We start from the raw sequence: 18,542 nt of genomic DNA on the forward strand, positions 1-18,542 counted from the left end.
TAATAATAAACAATAATAATAATAAAAATAATTAGAATATACAAAACAAGTGATGCACAATGCATTTGCTCACTACTCACTGACTGACGCCCAGTTAGTCCCTCAGCAGTGATACGCCCCTCCTGGCCAACTCCCCCCAGTTTATATACTGGGCATGATGTCACATGGTATGGAATACTCCACTGGCCGGTTTGGGTCAGCTGTCCTGGCTGTGTCCCCTCCCAACTTCTTGTGCCCCTCCAGCCTTCTTGCTGGCAGGGCACGAGAAGCTGAAAAATCCTTGACTTTAGATTAAACACCACTTAGCAACAACTGAAAACATCAGTGTGTTACCAACCTTATTCTCCTACTAAATCCAAAATGTAACACTATACCAGCTACTAGAAAGAAAATTAACTCTATCCCAGCTGAAACCAGGACAATATACTGCAGCAAAACATTACACATTTAATGCAAAACGAAAATAAAACTGGAAAATAGTTTTTTAAATCTTGGGGTACACAGCTTCCAGAAGCTGCATGGATCTGGACTAATTCTGACATTGTATGGCTCTGAATGCTCTAGCTGAAGTTAAAAAATATACAATAAAAAAGAACATTGGCTGAAGTCCTAGTTTATCCTACTTATTACAGCTCCATAGCCATAGAGCCAAGCCAGTAAAAAATTGGGAGGGCAAGGTGGGGAGTAGTTGAGCTTTCACTCAAAATGTTTTGTGGTATCAGGCATGGATGACCAGTTTGAAAAGTCTGTCAAATTAATTTTAGTTCATATACAATTGACTGACTTGGTATCATGATATTAGAAAAGGATGTGCAATGAGAGTAAGATCCTTTGGGAATAAAACATTAACAGGCAGAGGGCATTTAGGAAGACAGAGTGACCACTTACAGGGAAATATATTGACTTCTAAGAAAAAAGATTGAGGCTTTTGACATTCTCTTAGAAGGCCTGCAGCAATAGCTGTATGCCAGCAACACTGAATACAGCAGAAAGAAATTATATCTTTTGCAGAAACATAAGAGAAACAGGCTACTGAACGCTGTTTACAGAAACCGGCTCAATCTTGGAAGGATGCATACAGATAGCTGTTGTACAAAAGACTGGGATCAGGGTTTAATCACAATTTGTTGACAAGATACACAACAAACCTCTAGACTTGCGTGAATGTGATTAAACTGAACCACACGGTCAAGTCAAAGAGGAAAGGAAAAAGCAGGGGGAGTCATCCAACATTTTGAGACAGTACCTCCACCTAGCAGAGCAAAGCAAACCCGCTCCATGAAAGCGGAACAGGATGGAAAGATTCTGGCTCCATTTTGCCTGGAAATATTCACACTAAGTAGTGCAAATTATACCAAAGGTGCACCAGAGCTGTAGTCAGAAATGGATAAATTCATGTCATTCACTGCATACCAAAGAAAGCAAGAATGAGAAGCACGAGGAAGGTGAAGCTGCTCAAAGGAGCTGGCATGCAGCTATCACCTGAAGACTCTGCCCTGCAAGGTAAGAAAGGTTCAAATGGTTTACTGTTGGAGACATGACACTAGCCACTAATACATCTGTCTTTCTCACAACACTTGAAACTACTACTAGCCCAATAACAGAACTCACTAAATCCTAGGAAGGGAACCTCAGGACAGAAGGAGAAAGAACAGCTGCCTGAAAGGAGCCCTCACAGACAAACAAAAGACTCATGAATCAAAGTAATTCTGTTCATAAAATGATAAATGTGATCCTTAAAGAAAGAAAGAAAGAAAAGCCTCAGGATAGCCCTAAGTCAGCAAGATGACTGAAAGAAGGTCCATGCTTCTGCTCTGCTTGCTAAACTGGCCTATTTGCTTGTCCATTGCTGATCATATCAAACTTTGCTTCTCTCAAAATATGCACAGAACACACATAATTTTTACTTTGGTCTTAAGACTTTGATTATTTGCATCAGAAAGCATCTAAAGCAAGAAACTGAAGATTAACTAAAACTGGCTTACAATTTTATGAGTGCATGAATAAAGAGCTAATTGGGAAGAATTACACATCCCTTTTAAATGACTGCAACCAAACCTTCGCACCTTTGCTCAAGCAGGCTTAGAGAAGACTTTCAAACAAAAAAAGCAAATTAAAAAAAAAAAACAACAACAAACAAATACAAAAAACAAACACAAATCAAGAAAGCCACCTGGTCTAAGAACTGAAGCTCTGTTTTGAAACATGGAATTTCAGTGGTCAGTCACTCCTGGAAGTTACGAGGTACTAAGAGCTATTACTGACTAGGCTACCCTCCACAGGCACTTCAGACTAGAGCCGTCAGCCTCTGATGGGCATTACAAGCCGTGACTTCATTATCTTCTACATAGGCAAGATTGGGTTCAGATACCTATCTAAAATCGTGTATTTGGACACATCCACCAAGACAGCAGTGGTCCAACACAACTTCTTAAGCAATTCCAAAGATCATAGCTTGAATGCTCACTTTGCTAAGAGTACATTTACTTTCCAAACTTATAACCCCTCTCTTTGTTGATACGGGAACTTCAAGCAAGTCCAGAGCATTTTCACAGTCAACAGAGGAAAACAGACTTAATATCACACATCTGGAGGAAAGCAACACAAAACATCTACCTGCACAAAACCAATACACATTCCCAGAGAGGAACTTATACTTGATGCCAGTTGCAATCTATCCTTATATTTAATATCAATTATTAGTGATGGATATCTACTGTAGAGCTAATTTTTTTTATTTACTCAGAGCAACTGTTTAGAACCAGAGAGAAAGCTAGAATGAATCAACACTAAAAGCCAAAACTACAAAATAATGAATTATTCTTTTAACACAGACACAATCCTTATAGTTTCAGCATATGAACAGTTATATGTTTAGAAAAAGTGTAAAAATCCAGAGTTTCAATGCATACGGACACAACCCACAGCAAAGCAAATAGTGGCACAGTCTGTCCTTGAATTCATATTTTCTTAATTACCTAGGCCCATTACCATTGAACACTCTTTGTAAAGAGCTACAGAGCTCTCATACCTGAACATTACCAACAGATGTGTTCTTCAATATCCAAGAGAGCTGAAATCGCCTAAGAGTCTCAGGGCTTTTCTGCACAAGAATACTTTCTGACAGAGCTATATAGTAACATTACATAGTTATACTTGCACCAATAAACTCCCCATGTGGACACAGACTTTGAGAACAGAATGCCTTTTTCCTTGTGCAGACAAATCCCCAGTAGCATTTGTGTAATTCACTTAAAAGCCTAATGTCAAAGCAGCTGATATACCCAAGTGACTTTATACTTTTGCACTTTTGCCCAAGCCAATAGGGAACAAAATGGAGAGGTGGTCAACACTGTTGCTTCCATAGTTCCTGATACAACTTTACTACAAAGGACTTGTGCAGAGAACAAAAAGTCAGTTCCTTGTAACCAAGGAGTTAATTAATAAGAGGGGAAAGAGAAGCACATGGATGTTGGCATAAGGCAGACAGGACAGCAAAAGATGTGGAGCTTGGGAAAGAAATAATCCATAAAACTGAACCAAAAGGGCACATTCTTATGCAAAACCAGATTTCCTGTTCCCATTCCAGTTTTTTGCCCTCCTTTGACTGAACACCCTTGACAGATTGTCTGGCCTGACAATGGAAAGGTGAAAGCACAGTATAAGCAGTCACTCCTGCTTGTGCTATCCGCCAACACACCAAAAGCAGGCTGACCTTCATTCCCACTGCCAGAAACTTAAGGTCAATATGAATGTCTAAAAAGGTTGTCCTGAGCATTCAGCAATGTTTTTTTAAAAGCTGTGAAAGGGAAACTTTCCAAAGCTGGAAGGAGGAAAGAGGAAAGGTCTTTCAGCAGCTGCAAAAACTACCTTATAAGCCTTTCAATTGCAGCAGGATGAGCTAATAAAGCTGGCCCTTAAACCCTGGAGGTTCAGTGTTCAAATTCTGCTTCAAGTTCACAAATGAAAGGAATCTATTATGCTTGCGTTAGTAGTCTGAGGAATCAAGCCACATCAGAAAAAGACTATACTCTCTGACTAGACTCATTGAAAACGCATCAGAGACAGGCAGCAGAGTGTCTTTTAGTCTGTTGGCAGAACATTCTCCAAAACCTTGCCTCCTAATGTCCTACTGCCGTATCGGTGTTAATTGCCTGTTTTTGTAAGATGCATTTTTAAAAGAGGCTTCCTGGTCAATGATAAAACCAAGCTTTCAAAATATACCACTAGACTTATTCAACTTAAGGATACAAAATATGCATCTAGTTACACTTCTCAATTAAAACACAAACTAGACCCAGGAAGAAAAAATTCCCAGTGCAATTTTCTCATAAATCCTTCCCACAGAGCAGCCCAAAGGGAAACAGAGGGTTGATTAATCTTCAGAACTAGAAAAACAGTATTTTAGTTTACATCTTAATTTTGAATTTTTCAGTACAAATTATTTCATTATAAAACTAATCGAAGCAGGGGCAACTCACTGGTTTATCTCTAAAATACTACATGGGCACGTGGACAAATTTTTGGCACATCTGTGTGCAGAACATGTCTCAAGCATATTGCTAACTTTAAGATGGAACTGGAGGGAAATAACTCGGCCACCAGTACTGCATCATTGACCACTACTGGACAATAAATGGAAGGGAGCAGAAGTCTGTCCATGGTCTATTGTCTAAATGGAAAGATGTCCTACAATAGCTTACTTCTAATAAAATTCCACAATGCGGTCACATACTACTTCATTCCTACAGGGAACTGGGAACACAAAATACAGTCAAAAGACACAAAATAAATTACAGCCAAATTCTCCAATTTCTGATGCAAAGGATTACTTTAGTTCATAAAAATCACCGTCTATGGTAGCCTGGCAGGAGATTTGAGTGTAAAATCTCTGCCATCTTCATCAGGACATGGGTTACATTTCAGTGTCAGGCAGTTCCTCTCAACTCACTTTTTCAAGGCTCAGCTTCTAAGCAGCAAACCCAAACCAACTCAACACTGTCACTGTAGAAAAGCCAAGCTCCTACCTGATTTGCATGTCCTGCCATCATCTTCTAGCTGCACACCAGTGGGACAGGCACAGCTGTAGAAGGGGTCTCTTGGAGACAGCAGGCACAGATGGGAGCAACCACCGTTGTTTTCTTCACATGGAGTGTGAACTTCAAGAAACCAAACAGATTTATTTTCTCCATGAGGAAGAAATTATAGATCCCAAATGACTGGCACAAGCTTTAGTGCTAAAAGACGGAGGAACCACAAAATAAAAGTGTTTGATTCCCCCCTCCCCAGCACCTTGCTTCTAGGGGCATCTAAATTGAGATGCACACAAACGCTGATTTTGAAAGAGCTGACAGCTCAGCACATTCCCACTATACAGTTCTTTCAATGTTTCTAAAGCTGAACACAGCTAAGAGCTTTGGACATCAGTTACTTTGCGGATGTCAGGTCTGCCAAGCATCATGAAAATAGAAAACAGGGCTTGGAGGATGGTGATGGTGGGGGGGTAACCAGATCTATGAAAGAAAGCAAAACATAACAATTTGTACAATTCCTACATTACAGTAGCGTTGTGTGTTGGAAACATCTTTTCCTACTGGAAAGCTTTCACAGCCAGACATATCCCTGAATCACCAGGAAATCCAGAGGAGCAACATGTAAAGTCAGCAATCTTGAAAATGAAAAAAACAAACAAAACAAAACAAACAAACAAAAAAAAAAAAAAGAAAAAAGGGAGGGGATGATGACAGGATGGGACAGACACGCGACAACTGCACGCACCTATCTCATATACATGGGAAAAAAAGTGCCAGCAAAAGATGGAACTGTAACCATAAATCATAATTATGGAGAATATTGCTAGCTATTAAAAAAAAATAAATGAAATATTGCAAGTCGTGCAAGATGTCTCCAAAATCAATCCTAGTTTGAATAAGCATCTGAACTGCTTTAATATAAAACCAGAAAATTTGGCTTGTGTTGCTTCCACTGACAGTCAAAAAGAGGTAAAAAAGGGAGAGGAAGGAATCCAAGCCTGATCTTAATGAAGTCATTGGCATCTGAGCTACTTTCAGCATATGCTATTTCCCTACGTGCTGTATTTTCTTTGTGACTGGCCCAGAAATACTATGACCCAAGGCTGGGACATTCCCTGAGCTAAAAGCAATGACAAGAATTCAGCATAGACAAACTCTTATCTGGAGCTGTGAGATAAACTAGGGTGCTGTGCATACCCGACAACCTCAATGAAAATGTGTTCCATCACCAAAATGATCTCCAAACTCCTTTTACTTACTTTCTAGCCTGTTTACTGACATCCTATAAACTTTACTGGAATGACAAACATTATCTTTGGGGAAGCAAACTTTACAGTTGGTGTAAATAAAGAAGCCAATCCAAATGGCAAGAGTATCTCCCCTAGGCAAGAGATGATTTTTCCCATAGCTACTCAATTATATACGTTTCCACGCCATTGCTTTTAAGTCCCATTCCCACAATCCTAAAAAAACCCTAGACCAACCACCATATGGAATCACAGGCATATACAAAATATATGCAGCCTCATTCAACTCTTAATTCTTTACACCTGCCTTCCTTTGAAGTAGGATCATACATAAAGGAAAAAATAGAGGCACAAATATGTTTTATTACAAAAGCTCAGAACTAAATCCCTTCCATACCAAAGCATTCATAAACTATTTGTTACATATTGAAGATAAACATGATCAAGTCTAGACTGCAAAAAACAGACTTGCAAGTACCTGAACATTACATATTTCGTGGTAATTCTACTTACTAAAAAAAAAAAGTAATGGTAAACATTTTTTTCAGTTGTGTTTAAAATAATGGTGTTAAACACATGCCAGGTGAGTCTTTATCATTCTCATTCAGATATTCCAAATCAAAAGATGTCACCGAAGTACTCCACTGGATTTTGGATTTTGTTACCAACTGGAATGATAACTGAGCTCGTAGCAATTCAGGCTGGAATTTTCAAAGAAAGGTGCAGGATTTGGGTACTTATACCTTTAGCAACAAATCTCCTGACAAGTGTTCACAACCCTACAGCTTCACACTAAACCACTTTTATGATTAACGTTTTTCCTGATAGATAAGTAACAGTCATGCAAAAAGTTTCAGGGAAAAGTAAAACATACAGTATGGCTGCCGGTCTGGACTTAAGACCTGGATGTCCATCGGTGAATATAGGGCGGACAATATTTCTCTCCTTTTCTCTCCTGTCCTTTTGTTACAGGCATGAATGGAGCGCGTTTGCCAGTCTGTCCAATACAAAGTGTCTCCAGACAACGTCAGTGCAAAGGGATGAGTAAGACTACCTTCAACAACCTTTTGCCTAGATGAAAGAAAGAGCAAGGATTAAAAATGCATTGCTTCCACTTGTTACCATGCAGAAAAAAATCTGGTTTTGTAAAAACTTATATAGGAATTGTCTTCTTTTAATGAATTCACTGGACTGAGAGATTCACCCGGTGGTAAAAGTGATAATCAGACTGAAGAATGTAAAACAAGGCTTTGCCCCTTCATAGCAATAAGCACACAAATATACTGGGTTTCATAGTGACACGGTATCTAATTCAGCTCCACACTGACCTCTGAAAGGCCACACTGAAGTTCCTTAAAAGGGTTGTGCAGATACCCAAACACACTTGCCTTTTGGAGGAAACACAGGTCCAAAGAGGGCACCTCCAATCAAAGCATTACTCTTTTTGTCCCCCTATGCAATATACGACATCTTTGCCCAGGACTTGAGTTGCACTCAGTCCTTTCTTGTAGCAGGAAAAGGAAGAAACGACCCAAGAGTCTCTTTAAATTACTTCTCTTAACTTGGTCAGCTGCAGAAACAAATGTATTTCACATTATCTTTTCAAATGTAGAGCAAGGCTTAGTTATATTTTTTCTAAGACTAAATATTTATAATTAATATAAATCAGAAACATTTCAGATGTTTTTCAATGACCTCATTCAGCCACACCTCTTCTGGGGATGCATATATTTTCACATTGGTTATTAGCTGAACTGAAAGCCAGAAAACGCATGACATTTCCAACTGTCATGGTTAAACCCCAGCCAGCAACTAAGCGCTATGCAGCCGCTCGCCCACTGCCCCCCAACCCAGTGGGACGGGGGAGAGAGTCAGGAAAATTTAAAACTCATGGGTTCAGATAAAGACAGTTGAATAGGACAGAAAGGAAAAAGATAATAACAGTGATAACAATAATAATAAAAATAAAAGAATTGAAATACACAAAACAAGTGATGCACAATGCATTTGCTCACTACTCACTGACTGATGCCCAGTTAGTCCCTCAGCAGCGATACGCCCCCAGTCCAGGCCAACTCTCCCCAGTTTATATACTAGATGTGACGTCGCATGGTATGGAATACCCCGTTGGCCAGTTTGGGTCAGCTGCCCTGGCTGTGTCCTGTGCCAACTTCTTGTGCCCCTCCAGCTTTCTTGCTGACTGGGCATAAGAAGCTGAAAAATCCTTGACTTTAGACTAAACACTACTTAGCAACAACTGAAAACACCAGTGTGTTACCAACATTCTTCTCATCCTAAATCCAAAACACAGCACTATACCAGCTACTAGAAAGAACATTAACTCTATCCCAACATGTCTTCTAAACTCACGGGATCTCCAAATTTACACACATTGCAATAAATTTGTATAAATTAGATTCAGTAGTTTGGGGGACATTTACTAAGCCAGTGAAAACATACTTAACAATTCCTCAGTCAAAACAATATGAACTCCATTTTCACAAAATTCATGCATTTTATGTGTGCACAAACATACACCTTCCAAACCAGTGTTCTAACACAGCAAACCAGTATTCAAAATTTTCTATCACACAGCTTTGAAAAAGCTGAAGTCTCAGCATCATCTTGAAGGAAAGAGGAACATTTTTCTTATACCTAGATTCACATCTGCATTTAAATTGTTACCATTGAAGAGATTACAGAAAAAAAAAAAACCAAAAAACAGCTAACATTTGGCACGGAAGGATTCTGTTTCATTTTGAGCAGCATAGGTACTGTTTGTGTTTCCTGAGGGGGAAAGGCAGAATATAAAAAGTGCCCCCAAAATTCTTCATATGTATTCAGACATGGACAAGTTTAAAACAGACCGACACATACAAACAAGTATCTACATACACATGTACAAAGGAGAAAATGTGGAAAAAAAGAAAACAAAATTATTTTCTCTAGAACAGAAAGAATAAAATTGAAACTGCTCTAAAATTTCTGTCTTTCAAATTATCATTACTACTTCTCTCACCATAAAACATGACAGAATAAATAGAAATACTGATTTCACTTTCTCTTTCCACTCTCACCGTTGCTGTCGCTTTTTTACTAATAACAGCAGTGGCTGTATTCTAGTATCGTAGCAGCTGTTTTCCATTATATATTGCCCCTATTTCCATCATTCTTAGATATCAAGTCTCCCCTTCTCCTGTAATTACATCCCTTGAAACAGTTCCAGCCGATGTGCTTGCAAACTGAAGCTTGCCAAGATGCAACAGGAAGATTGCTCTGGTAACTTTAATCCACCATGCAGAATGCAAATTTCCTTTTTATTTGAATTCTGAAACAATTCTGGGACGGGAGGGGTAGAAGCATGTGAAACACCATAAGATTTCTTTATTGACAAGTCTGGGTGAAACTTATTTTGCTCTATATTTAAGGAACAGAAGCAACCTCCAAAGTTATCAACTAGTTTGAACCATTATTGAAGTCTGCCTTGACACCAGAACCTAAGAGTCCCAACTTCACAGACGTCTGTTTCAATATTGATCAGTGGAAGGGAAAAAAGAATAAATAAAAATTTCATTTTAAAAGAGTTTAAATTAAGATCAATATTCATGGAATTTTATTAATATGCATAACATTTTAGGAAGGAAGTTTTATGATATGGTAACAATATAAAATATACACAGCTAAATGACATCAAGCTATTATATTGGACAACACCTAAAAGTCCACATGCAGTTAGACACAAGGAATTTCCAGAATGCATCCTGCACAGGCATATCCTGACCTCAAGTGTGCATTTACACCCTCCAGCAGCAATTGGACTCATTAACTCCACTAACCTCATTTATTCCAGTTGAGTAAAATATGTAAGAAGTGTACACCAGTGAGCTAATTATATTTTTTAATGCAAAATACATTAATTTTTCCTAACATACTGTTTCATTTATGGTTCAATGGAAAACTGCTTGGGAGGTGGGGCACATGCACTAATCTATCACAAAGTAATTTGGACAGATTGGTGGAATTAGTCTATTCAAAGGCTTGCTCCCTTTCAGGTGGCCTTTCTCTACCCTAAAATGAGCAAAATAAATTTTACTTACCAATTACAACTTAAAGTTTTTACACAGACAGGCAAGTAAAGTTTATACAATTTGTATGTGCATGATAACTGCAGAATCAGTCTGGAAACCTTACCCTCTGCCACTCACCCAAATCAGAGATACATATTCACCTTGTATTGTATGAAAATCTCTCTTAGAATTTGAATTTTGAGAGACCATTTTCTTTCTGTCTATGAACCTGCACCTAGCCTTTGAGTTACCACTCCCTTCCATAAAGGCCTCTTCCCTTGCCTATACTTCTGACTGTCAGTCAGTACTTGTCATGTACTACAATGCCACCATTATCTAGCTCTTACATAGCGCTCTCAAAGAACTTAAGAGTGTTTTATAAAGGACGTCAATATTGTTATTCCTCTTTTAGGAGTGTGAAAATCAGGCACAGGATGCACCACAGTAAAAAAATTGGAAAACACCATGGAAAATGCAGTGGTTTTGGGGGGGAGGCATACTATTCTATTACACAGATATACATAAAATAAAACTCCTTCAACTTTTTACCAAAGCAGAATGACTTCATAACACAGACATGTAAAATGTTATGAAATTATGAAAATGAAAACATCATTTTAAACTATCTGAAGACCAAAGCCAGACCAGAATGCAGAGACTTGCCTTGTCGGCAGGACATTTCACTGGCAGATGACACTCGCCCTTCAGGACCAATACAACCTGCCCATTGAACACTGCATAGAATTCAAAGTGCAGTCTCAAACACCTAGGTCTGCCCTGTCTGCGCCTACAAAAGCCAGAACTCAACAGCACGCTTAGACAGCAGCCACCAACCAAAACTTCCATACTGTGCTTTCTATCAGGCTTTAAGAAAATCTGCTTCCTGCATGCTTGGCACCTGAAATAAGGTGAAGTTGGTTAATTTATAGGCATGCCACAAAGGACATGTTTGGATGGTGCCAAGGACAAGTGTGTCTCAATGTGTATTTCCTGCTGAAAGAAAATACAGTAACAATACTGCAAAATCCCAGTCATTAGTTAAATGTTAGATTGCCTAGGGCCAATGATAAGCATCTCCAACTATTTTCAATATAAGCCTAAAAATGAAAAATCCTGTTGTACAAGAAGGCTATGAACAGTCTATAGTGAAATACTGATACAAATAGTCTTACTTTTAGAACCAGTTTTATAGTCTGTGAGGCTATTTTACTTTTTGCAAGGCTATTAGCAACTGCATTTAAAAAGAACACTAAGGTATTGGCATTATTCTAGATTACTGAAAAAAACCCGCCTTAGTTCAAAATAAATGCAGGAAGTAAGAAATAACTTACACCATATTATTTTCTAAAGGAAACTTACCTAAAGGAACCATCCAGATTTGCCCTATGAATGAAACTCAGTTTTGCATCAGCCCAATAAAGTTTCTGCTCATCAAGATCTATTGTGAGTCCATTTGGCCAATAAATATCTGAATCAACAATTATTTTTCGTGTGCTGCTGTCCATTCCTGCCCGTTCTATTCTAGGTGTTTCACCCCAGTCAGTCCAATACATGTATCTGAAAAAGAAAGCAGAGGTGCACACAAATTAAATCACAATAAATGCTGGTTAGCTTTAGGAACAGAAGGGATGGCAGCTCTTTGCAAAGCCTATAAGTGTATATACATAGAGTGGTGTATATACACAAATGTATATCCCCAAAACTTTAACATACTTATTAACATACTTGTTGACGTGAATCAAACCACAGTTTCAGAGGGTGCAAAAAAAGTCCTTCATGAGAGCATCTCTCACAAGCATTGCCTCTGCGTAATGTATTACCATTCTCTTTCAATGTTGGGCAGCACCTGATTGTTATAAGCATTTACAACCGAGTATCATCCTTGCATGGCCAGCTATTACACATTAATATCCTAAATCACATTCCGAAGCAACTAATTACCTATCCAAGCAGGCAATGACCATAGCCAAGCTTCCTTTTGCAAGTCTGTACACAGAAAAGAATAAAATAAATCAAGTGCCCTGAAATTTGTTTCTGTCAACAAATAAATCATGATTCCATGCAGACTTAGAATGACATTAGATTAAATTTTGGGGTGCTTTCTTCCCCCTCCCATCCATGTCCCAGTTCTCCTATGGGCAATTTAAGTAGCCTGAATAGAGACACTAACAGCACTTATCAATTGGAAAGGACCAGATCAAAATGTGGCAAATCACGCAATGTCTGACTGAAAAGTTGAGACTGTACAGTTAGGAGAGAAATTGTCTGATCAGAAGAGGCCAGTCAGTTCCCAGCTGGCAAACATTACTCAGCATAATATATCCAGGTTGCAAATTTGGCATGCCAGGGGTGCAAACACAACACAGCTGACCCCTTGCATAGCTACCTCAGGCCAGTCAGAGAAACAATATTGCCAATACAGTCACTTCTGGCAGGGCCTGTGTCAGAAAGCCTTTGACCCGAGTGAGCCCTCAAACAAAATTAGGTGTCTGTGCACTGACTGGACTCTTCACCACTCCAGTTCATCGCGCTATAGTAGATCAACAATGGTGCCGGATGGGCATCAGCTGGGTAAGTGCACCAAGCTACATCTAAGCCAAGTCCTGCTACCACTGTAGCTCCAGAAAAGCACGGTAAAGAGGCATCTATTCAGTCTTGCAGAGCCCACGCTTAGCCAGACTTTTCATAACCTGGATTATCCCAGACCCTCAAATCCCCTGCAGAAGACAGCACTGGCTATGCAACCATGCTAGAAACCACAAAGGAAGTAAATGAATGTGCACTGTGAACACACATGGAGGAAAAAAGCTTCATGGTTTCTTTTACGAAAGAATGCCGTCCACTTTGGGAACAAAGAGGGGACTACATTTGTAATTGCTGTCATGTTTCTCAGCAGGATGTTCTCCCCTTCGCAACAAAAGCTGCTCCTGTAAACTGCAGTAGCTCTGTAGCTGCTTCACGTGCAGCTGGGGCCAACACTTCAGCCAAGGAGGAACAAGCAGCTGTACAGTTATCCCCAGCACACATCCCTCACAACTCATTTAGGCTTAAAATGCTATGCTCTCCATGTACATACCGCACCCCAATTCAGCTGTACCTCCAGTTCCAGCGCAGTCACAGCACCTATTTAGACCGTTCTGATCACAGCAGCATACCTAATCGTTAGCATGTGTATCCTACTGAAGAGGGGAATATAGATAAAAATACAGATACACACAGACAGGTAGAAATTACTCACCTGTCTCACAATACACATACACTTGAGCATGGGAGGGTAAAACAAGGAATTTCTAGTTGAAATGGTAAAGCTTCCATTCAGATGAGTCCTCAGGCTTCTGAGACAGCTCACCTCAGAGTGGCTGCAGCGGACTCATGTCCCCAGATGCCTTCCCCAAAACATCTCAACTCCAGCAGCCAGGACAGAGTGACTGCTCCTGAAGAAGTGGCAGCAGTAGCTGAACTGCCCCATTTCATAGGACAACCTATGAATGTAAATTGCCACTCATTTTGGTTTTCCTCAACAAGTCAGGCTGTAATTTGTGGCAGCTCAAACTGTGTGGGGAAGCAGCTACTGAGAAACAATGGAAGCCAGAGAAAAGCAGACATAAAAGAAACTGTCTACACAAACAGCTGGTGAATCAGACTGTGGAACTGATCCGTCCAAATACTCACTTTTGGTCAGGCCAAATCAGTTCTCTGATCTGGCTCACCTGCACAACCTTGAAGTATTCAAAGGTGTTTTGGGTTTGTGTGGCAAGGTTTTGGTAGTGGGGGAGGGGGCTACAGGGGTAGCTCCTGTGAGAAGCTGCTAGAAGCTTCTCCAAGGCTGAGCCCATCAGCAACAGTGGTAGTGCCTCTATGTTAAGAAGGGGAAACCTGCAGTGGAGGAGGGCAGTGGGGTGTGAGAGAAAGCCCCGTGCAGACAGCAAGGTCAGTGAAGAAGGAGGGGGAAGAGGTGCGCTGGAGGAGGGATGCCCCTGCAGCCCCTGGTGAGACGGCAGGCTGTCCCCCTGCAGTCCATGGAGGGGAGCGGGGGAGCAGATGCCCACCTGCAGCCTGGGGAGGAGCCCACGCCAGAGCAGGGGGATGCCCTCAAATATGGCCATGACTCCATGGGAAAACCTGTGCTGCAGCAGCCTGTACCTGAAGGACTGCAGCCTGTGGAAGGGACCCGTGCCAGAGAAGTTCACGGAGAACTGTCTCCTGCGGGAGGGACCCCACGCTGGAGCAGGGGAAGAGTGAGGAGTCCTCCCCCTGAGGAGGAAGAAGCAGCAGAGACAACATGTGATGAACCGACCCCAACCCCCATTCCCCATCTCCCTGTGCCACTGGTGGGAGAAGGGGGACAAATCAGGAGTGGAGTTGAGCCCAGGAAGGAGGGAGGGGTGGGGGGAAGGTGTTATAAGATTCGGGGTTTACTTCTCATTATCCTTGCTTTGATTTGATTGGTAACAAGTTAAATTGGGTTCCCCCTCCCCCCCAAATCCAGTCTGTTTTGCCCGTGACCATAACTGGTGAGTGATCCCTCCCTGTCCTTGTCTCGACCCATAACCTTTTTGTTATAGTTTTCTCCTCTACATCCCACCAGTGGGGAGGAGTGAGCAAGCAGCTTCATGGTGCTTTGTTACCAGCTGGGCTTAAACCATGACAAAAGGACACCTTGATCCACCTCTACAGGAATGAAGATGGAAAAAGATGGACTGTTGAATTAAGAAAAACCTGCCTATTAAAGGTGCCTTTGGTTTATATCATATGGCTATGACAGTCTCACACTTACTCATACATTGAAATGTACAAACGCAGACTAAAAAGGAGCTTAGACCAAAATCAAAAATCCCATGATAGTTATTTAAAAGCAAAATCAAAGGAGACAAAACTAGCTAAGTCCAATTAAACCTTAAAAGTAGGTTAAAATAAAAAGAATGAAAAAATATCCCCAAAATTACCCTTGAGCAAAATTCCTCTCCTCAAACCTCCCATTAAAATTGCAGCCTGCCCTGAAGCTCAGTGCATTCAGATGAAGCAAAGGAAAAAACAAGTCTGTAAGCCAAAGGGCCCTCACAGATTTTCTATATTAAAGGAGCTCCAGCTCAAGAGTCTCTCCCCCCAAAAAAACCTGTTGGCTATTTCCATAGGTGATGTGTGTTTATCCTTGGCCACACAGACACTGTTGGACAAAAGTAGTACTTTCAACTTCACACATTAATTTGCCACAGGAAAATGAGATCCCTAGGTTTTAACTCATTAACAGGTACCAAGTTCAATCCTCACCAATGTCTGTGTCATTCAAAGGTCTAAAACTACACAGTATTAGCAAAGTAACTGTACCACAAAGGAAAGCTAGCAGGATGAAAATGCATTTAGACAGCATGTAGAACAATCTGAATGCAGGCAGCATTCTTTCAAAGCATTTCTCTCCCAGTTGGACTTTTTTAATGCAACATATATAAGATTATTATTACCACCTCATCCTGATTGTAGGCTATCTCTGCAATCCTGTAAGTATCATAAAGCTGATCTTCCTGGTGAACTTTCCAGAATATATCGAGTCTTTGCAGTAATCAAGCACCTACTGAAGTAATGGTTTCATTCCCCCCACAGGCTACAAAGCACCCCCGGGGTCCATCACAGGAAAGCATGCCAAGCAAGAGAATGGCAAAAGCAATTCTTGTCTCCATTTAACCTCCTCCCCTTTTCCAACAGGTTTCCACCCTTTTGGCAGGCAGCAGGTGCTGAGTTGCCATCAATTATAGGAAATCAGCTCTGGTTTGGGGGTCTCTGAACACATCAAGACCCTGAAGTGGGATTTTGGATATCACTGTAAGAAGAGATCAGCTGTTCGTGCAACAGGAGTGCAAGTCTCTGGTTTACATTTGCCTATTTAAAACCACGTTGCTGCCAAATGGAGCAGTTCCTCCCCTGGTTCCTACCCCTGGTGCTGACATTAGCACCCTACATGAAAAAAAAAAACCAAAACCAACTTTCAGTTACCTTAGCAAATGATCAGTCCAACCAATGGTTCCACAGCAGTGGTGCTTAAACAGAAGGAAGAAATAAAGGCAGCGGCCACACAGCTGAAGCCATCTATGAAACTTCCCCAGAGAAAGAGGCACTACTCTCCAACTACCCCTAGATAAGTCACTCACAAATTAGGGCCTTGGACCCTACAATTAGGTAGGGGAAATTAAAAAAAAAAAAAAAAAAAAAAAAAGCCATTGTGAGCAAAATTCGCTGCTAAGCAGCTATCACAAACCAATGCTCTTAAAAAACCCCCAACCAAACAGCACTAGAGAAGCACTGGACAAAAAGCAGCCCTGGGACAAACTCTCAGGTTACTTTATACAGTTCTTCAAGGAAGCTTAAGTGTCTTCTCCCTTACTGGGTTTTAACCTTTAGTTCCAGACTTTCAAGGCAAAAAGGAAGGGGGGGCAGGGGGAGAAGAGATTAACATCATAATAATAATTTTGCAACAATTGCACCAATTCTGTCCCTAAACTGAATTGCACATTGTTACACCAAAGAAACCAGCAGGAACAAAGCAGAGCAAAAGCCAAAGCTTCATCAGGGAGAAGATGTAAATTTATACTTCCTTCTGAACACACAACCACTAACGGTTTATCCAGTCTATCATCCAGTAGCCAGAAGTACCAGACTCAAAAGAGTTTGTAAAATTCAGTTACTGCTTTATTAGTAAGCACAGTAGCTGCAAGCTTTGCTACCAAGCTTTCTAGTCAGAAGGCAATTAAACAAATGCAGTTCAACTGCAGTCAGCAAGTCACTGGGTTTTGGCACGTACTTAATTACCACATTGAATCAGGGCTTGAATAGTGCTTCAGTACTATCAGAAGAATGGGACTGAAAGCCACCTTGCAAAAATAATCAGATTTTAAAGTTGGTAAACTGCACTCCAGCAGTCTTTTTTTTTTTTTTTTCTTTCCTCCTGCTTAACTCATTTTAACCAGGTGCGGGAGCAAAAACAGGATGAAGCCCATACTTCCCCTCAGTTTTAAAGCTGCAGGTCATTTCTTATTTCCTGGCGCTTCACCTCTCTTGTCATCATTTTTGCAAAGATTAGAAATCATGGCCATGCCCTCAAAGAGCAGCCCATCAGCCATCGGAGCTGGAAGGTATCACAGACATAATAAAAAGCAGCCAACACTGCCCAAACGCTTTTTCCACCTCCTGAAATGCAGTATGGTTGCCAAATCTTACATAACCTGCTTACACAAAAGGAGCCAGTTGTACAGATGATGTAAATCAGCAAAAACTCCTCCAATTTCAGCAATGTTCTTGAACTTATATGAGCCTAGGGCACAAAACAGGAGTTTACAGGAAATTGCTACAAAGTTTAGATTCCTGCACATTTAAAACTTACTTCCCACATCCCACCTTTAAAGTTACAAAAACTCAACTGTGAAATTAAATAGCACCAATTGTTTACAGAAGGGAAAAGAATGGCTATCTTGTAGAGAATTAAGCTGCAAATTACTTACTCAAATTACCTCTTTGGTTTTTTTCAAGCACTGAACGTTGAGACCTGGATGTTCTTGACAAAAAACATTACATCAAACCCCAAAATATGCCACACCAGGTAACCATCACAACTAATCACATTGTATTCAAAGACATGTATATAAGCAAAGCAAACAAAACCCCCAAGAACCACCCTTCTCCACTACAGTTTTCTTACGTGTTTTATTCTGACAAGTTTATTCTTTTAAAACATATACATTACACATATAAATAGGATGCTATTTGGCAACTGAGAACAAAGAGGAAAAACATAATTGCCTGTCAACTGATGGATGCTCAAATATCATTGCAATGAAGTGCTTGCAAAGAAAGATCACATCTTTCCCTACTCACCCATATGGAAGGGAGTAAGACACCCTAGTGATTTCTCAAAGGTAAATAAGCACACACTCAAAACAGCTTCAATAGCTTGTCAAAAAGTCAGGATACATGACACCATGAAGCTGAAGAATCCTCAGAGAGAGGGACTCAAGAAGATTTCCAAACACATTAAGTTAGAGAAGGAGGGCAGCAGCAATGAGATACTTGCAACACTACTTGGGGAGGTTAGAAAGAGAATTTTCAACTTGGAATGCAGTATTACTGCAAATATCTCTGATATATTGAGAAAAAGAAACTGCACTGGTAGGATTTCAGGGGGGGGGGGGGGGGGGGGGGGTGGG

The 18,542-nt window shown here is 40.5% G+C and overlaps 1 protein-coding gene across 2 annotated transcripts in view; it reads right to left on the reverse strand.

The window, feature by feature from the left end:
• LRP5 (low density lipoprotein receptor-related protein 5) overlaps positions 1 to 18,542 on the reverse strand; it is a 163,910-nt gene that overhangs the window by 99,967 nt on the left and 45,401 nt on the right. For both annotated transcript variants that reach the window (XM_010562534.1, XM_010562535.1), the window contains 3 exons: positions 11,707 to 11,904; positions 7,155 to 7,351; positions 5,028 to 5,159 (listed from right to left, as the gene is read on the reverse strand). In XM_010562534.1, coding sequence (XP_010560836.1) covers positions 5,028 to 5,159; positions 7,155 to 7,351; positions 11,707 to 11,900 — 523 coding nt within the window. In that variant the 5' untranslated portion in view covers positions 11,901 to 11,904. The remainder of the gene's footprint in view (positions 1 to 5,027; positions 5,160 to 7,154; positions 7,352 to 11,706; positions 11,905 to 18,542) is intronic.

Source organism: Haliaeetus leucocephalus, unplaced genomic scaffold, assembly GCF_000737465.1.
Source record: "Haliaeetus leucocephalus isolate CR32 unplaced genomic scaffold, Haliaeetus_leucocephalus-4.0 Scaffold161, whole genome shotgun sequence".
NCBI lineage: Eukaryota > Metazoa > Chordata > Aves > Accipitriformes > Accipitridae > Haliaeetus > Haliaeetus leucocephalus.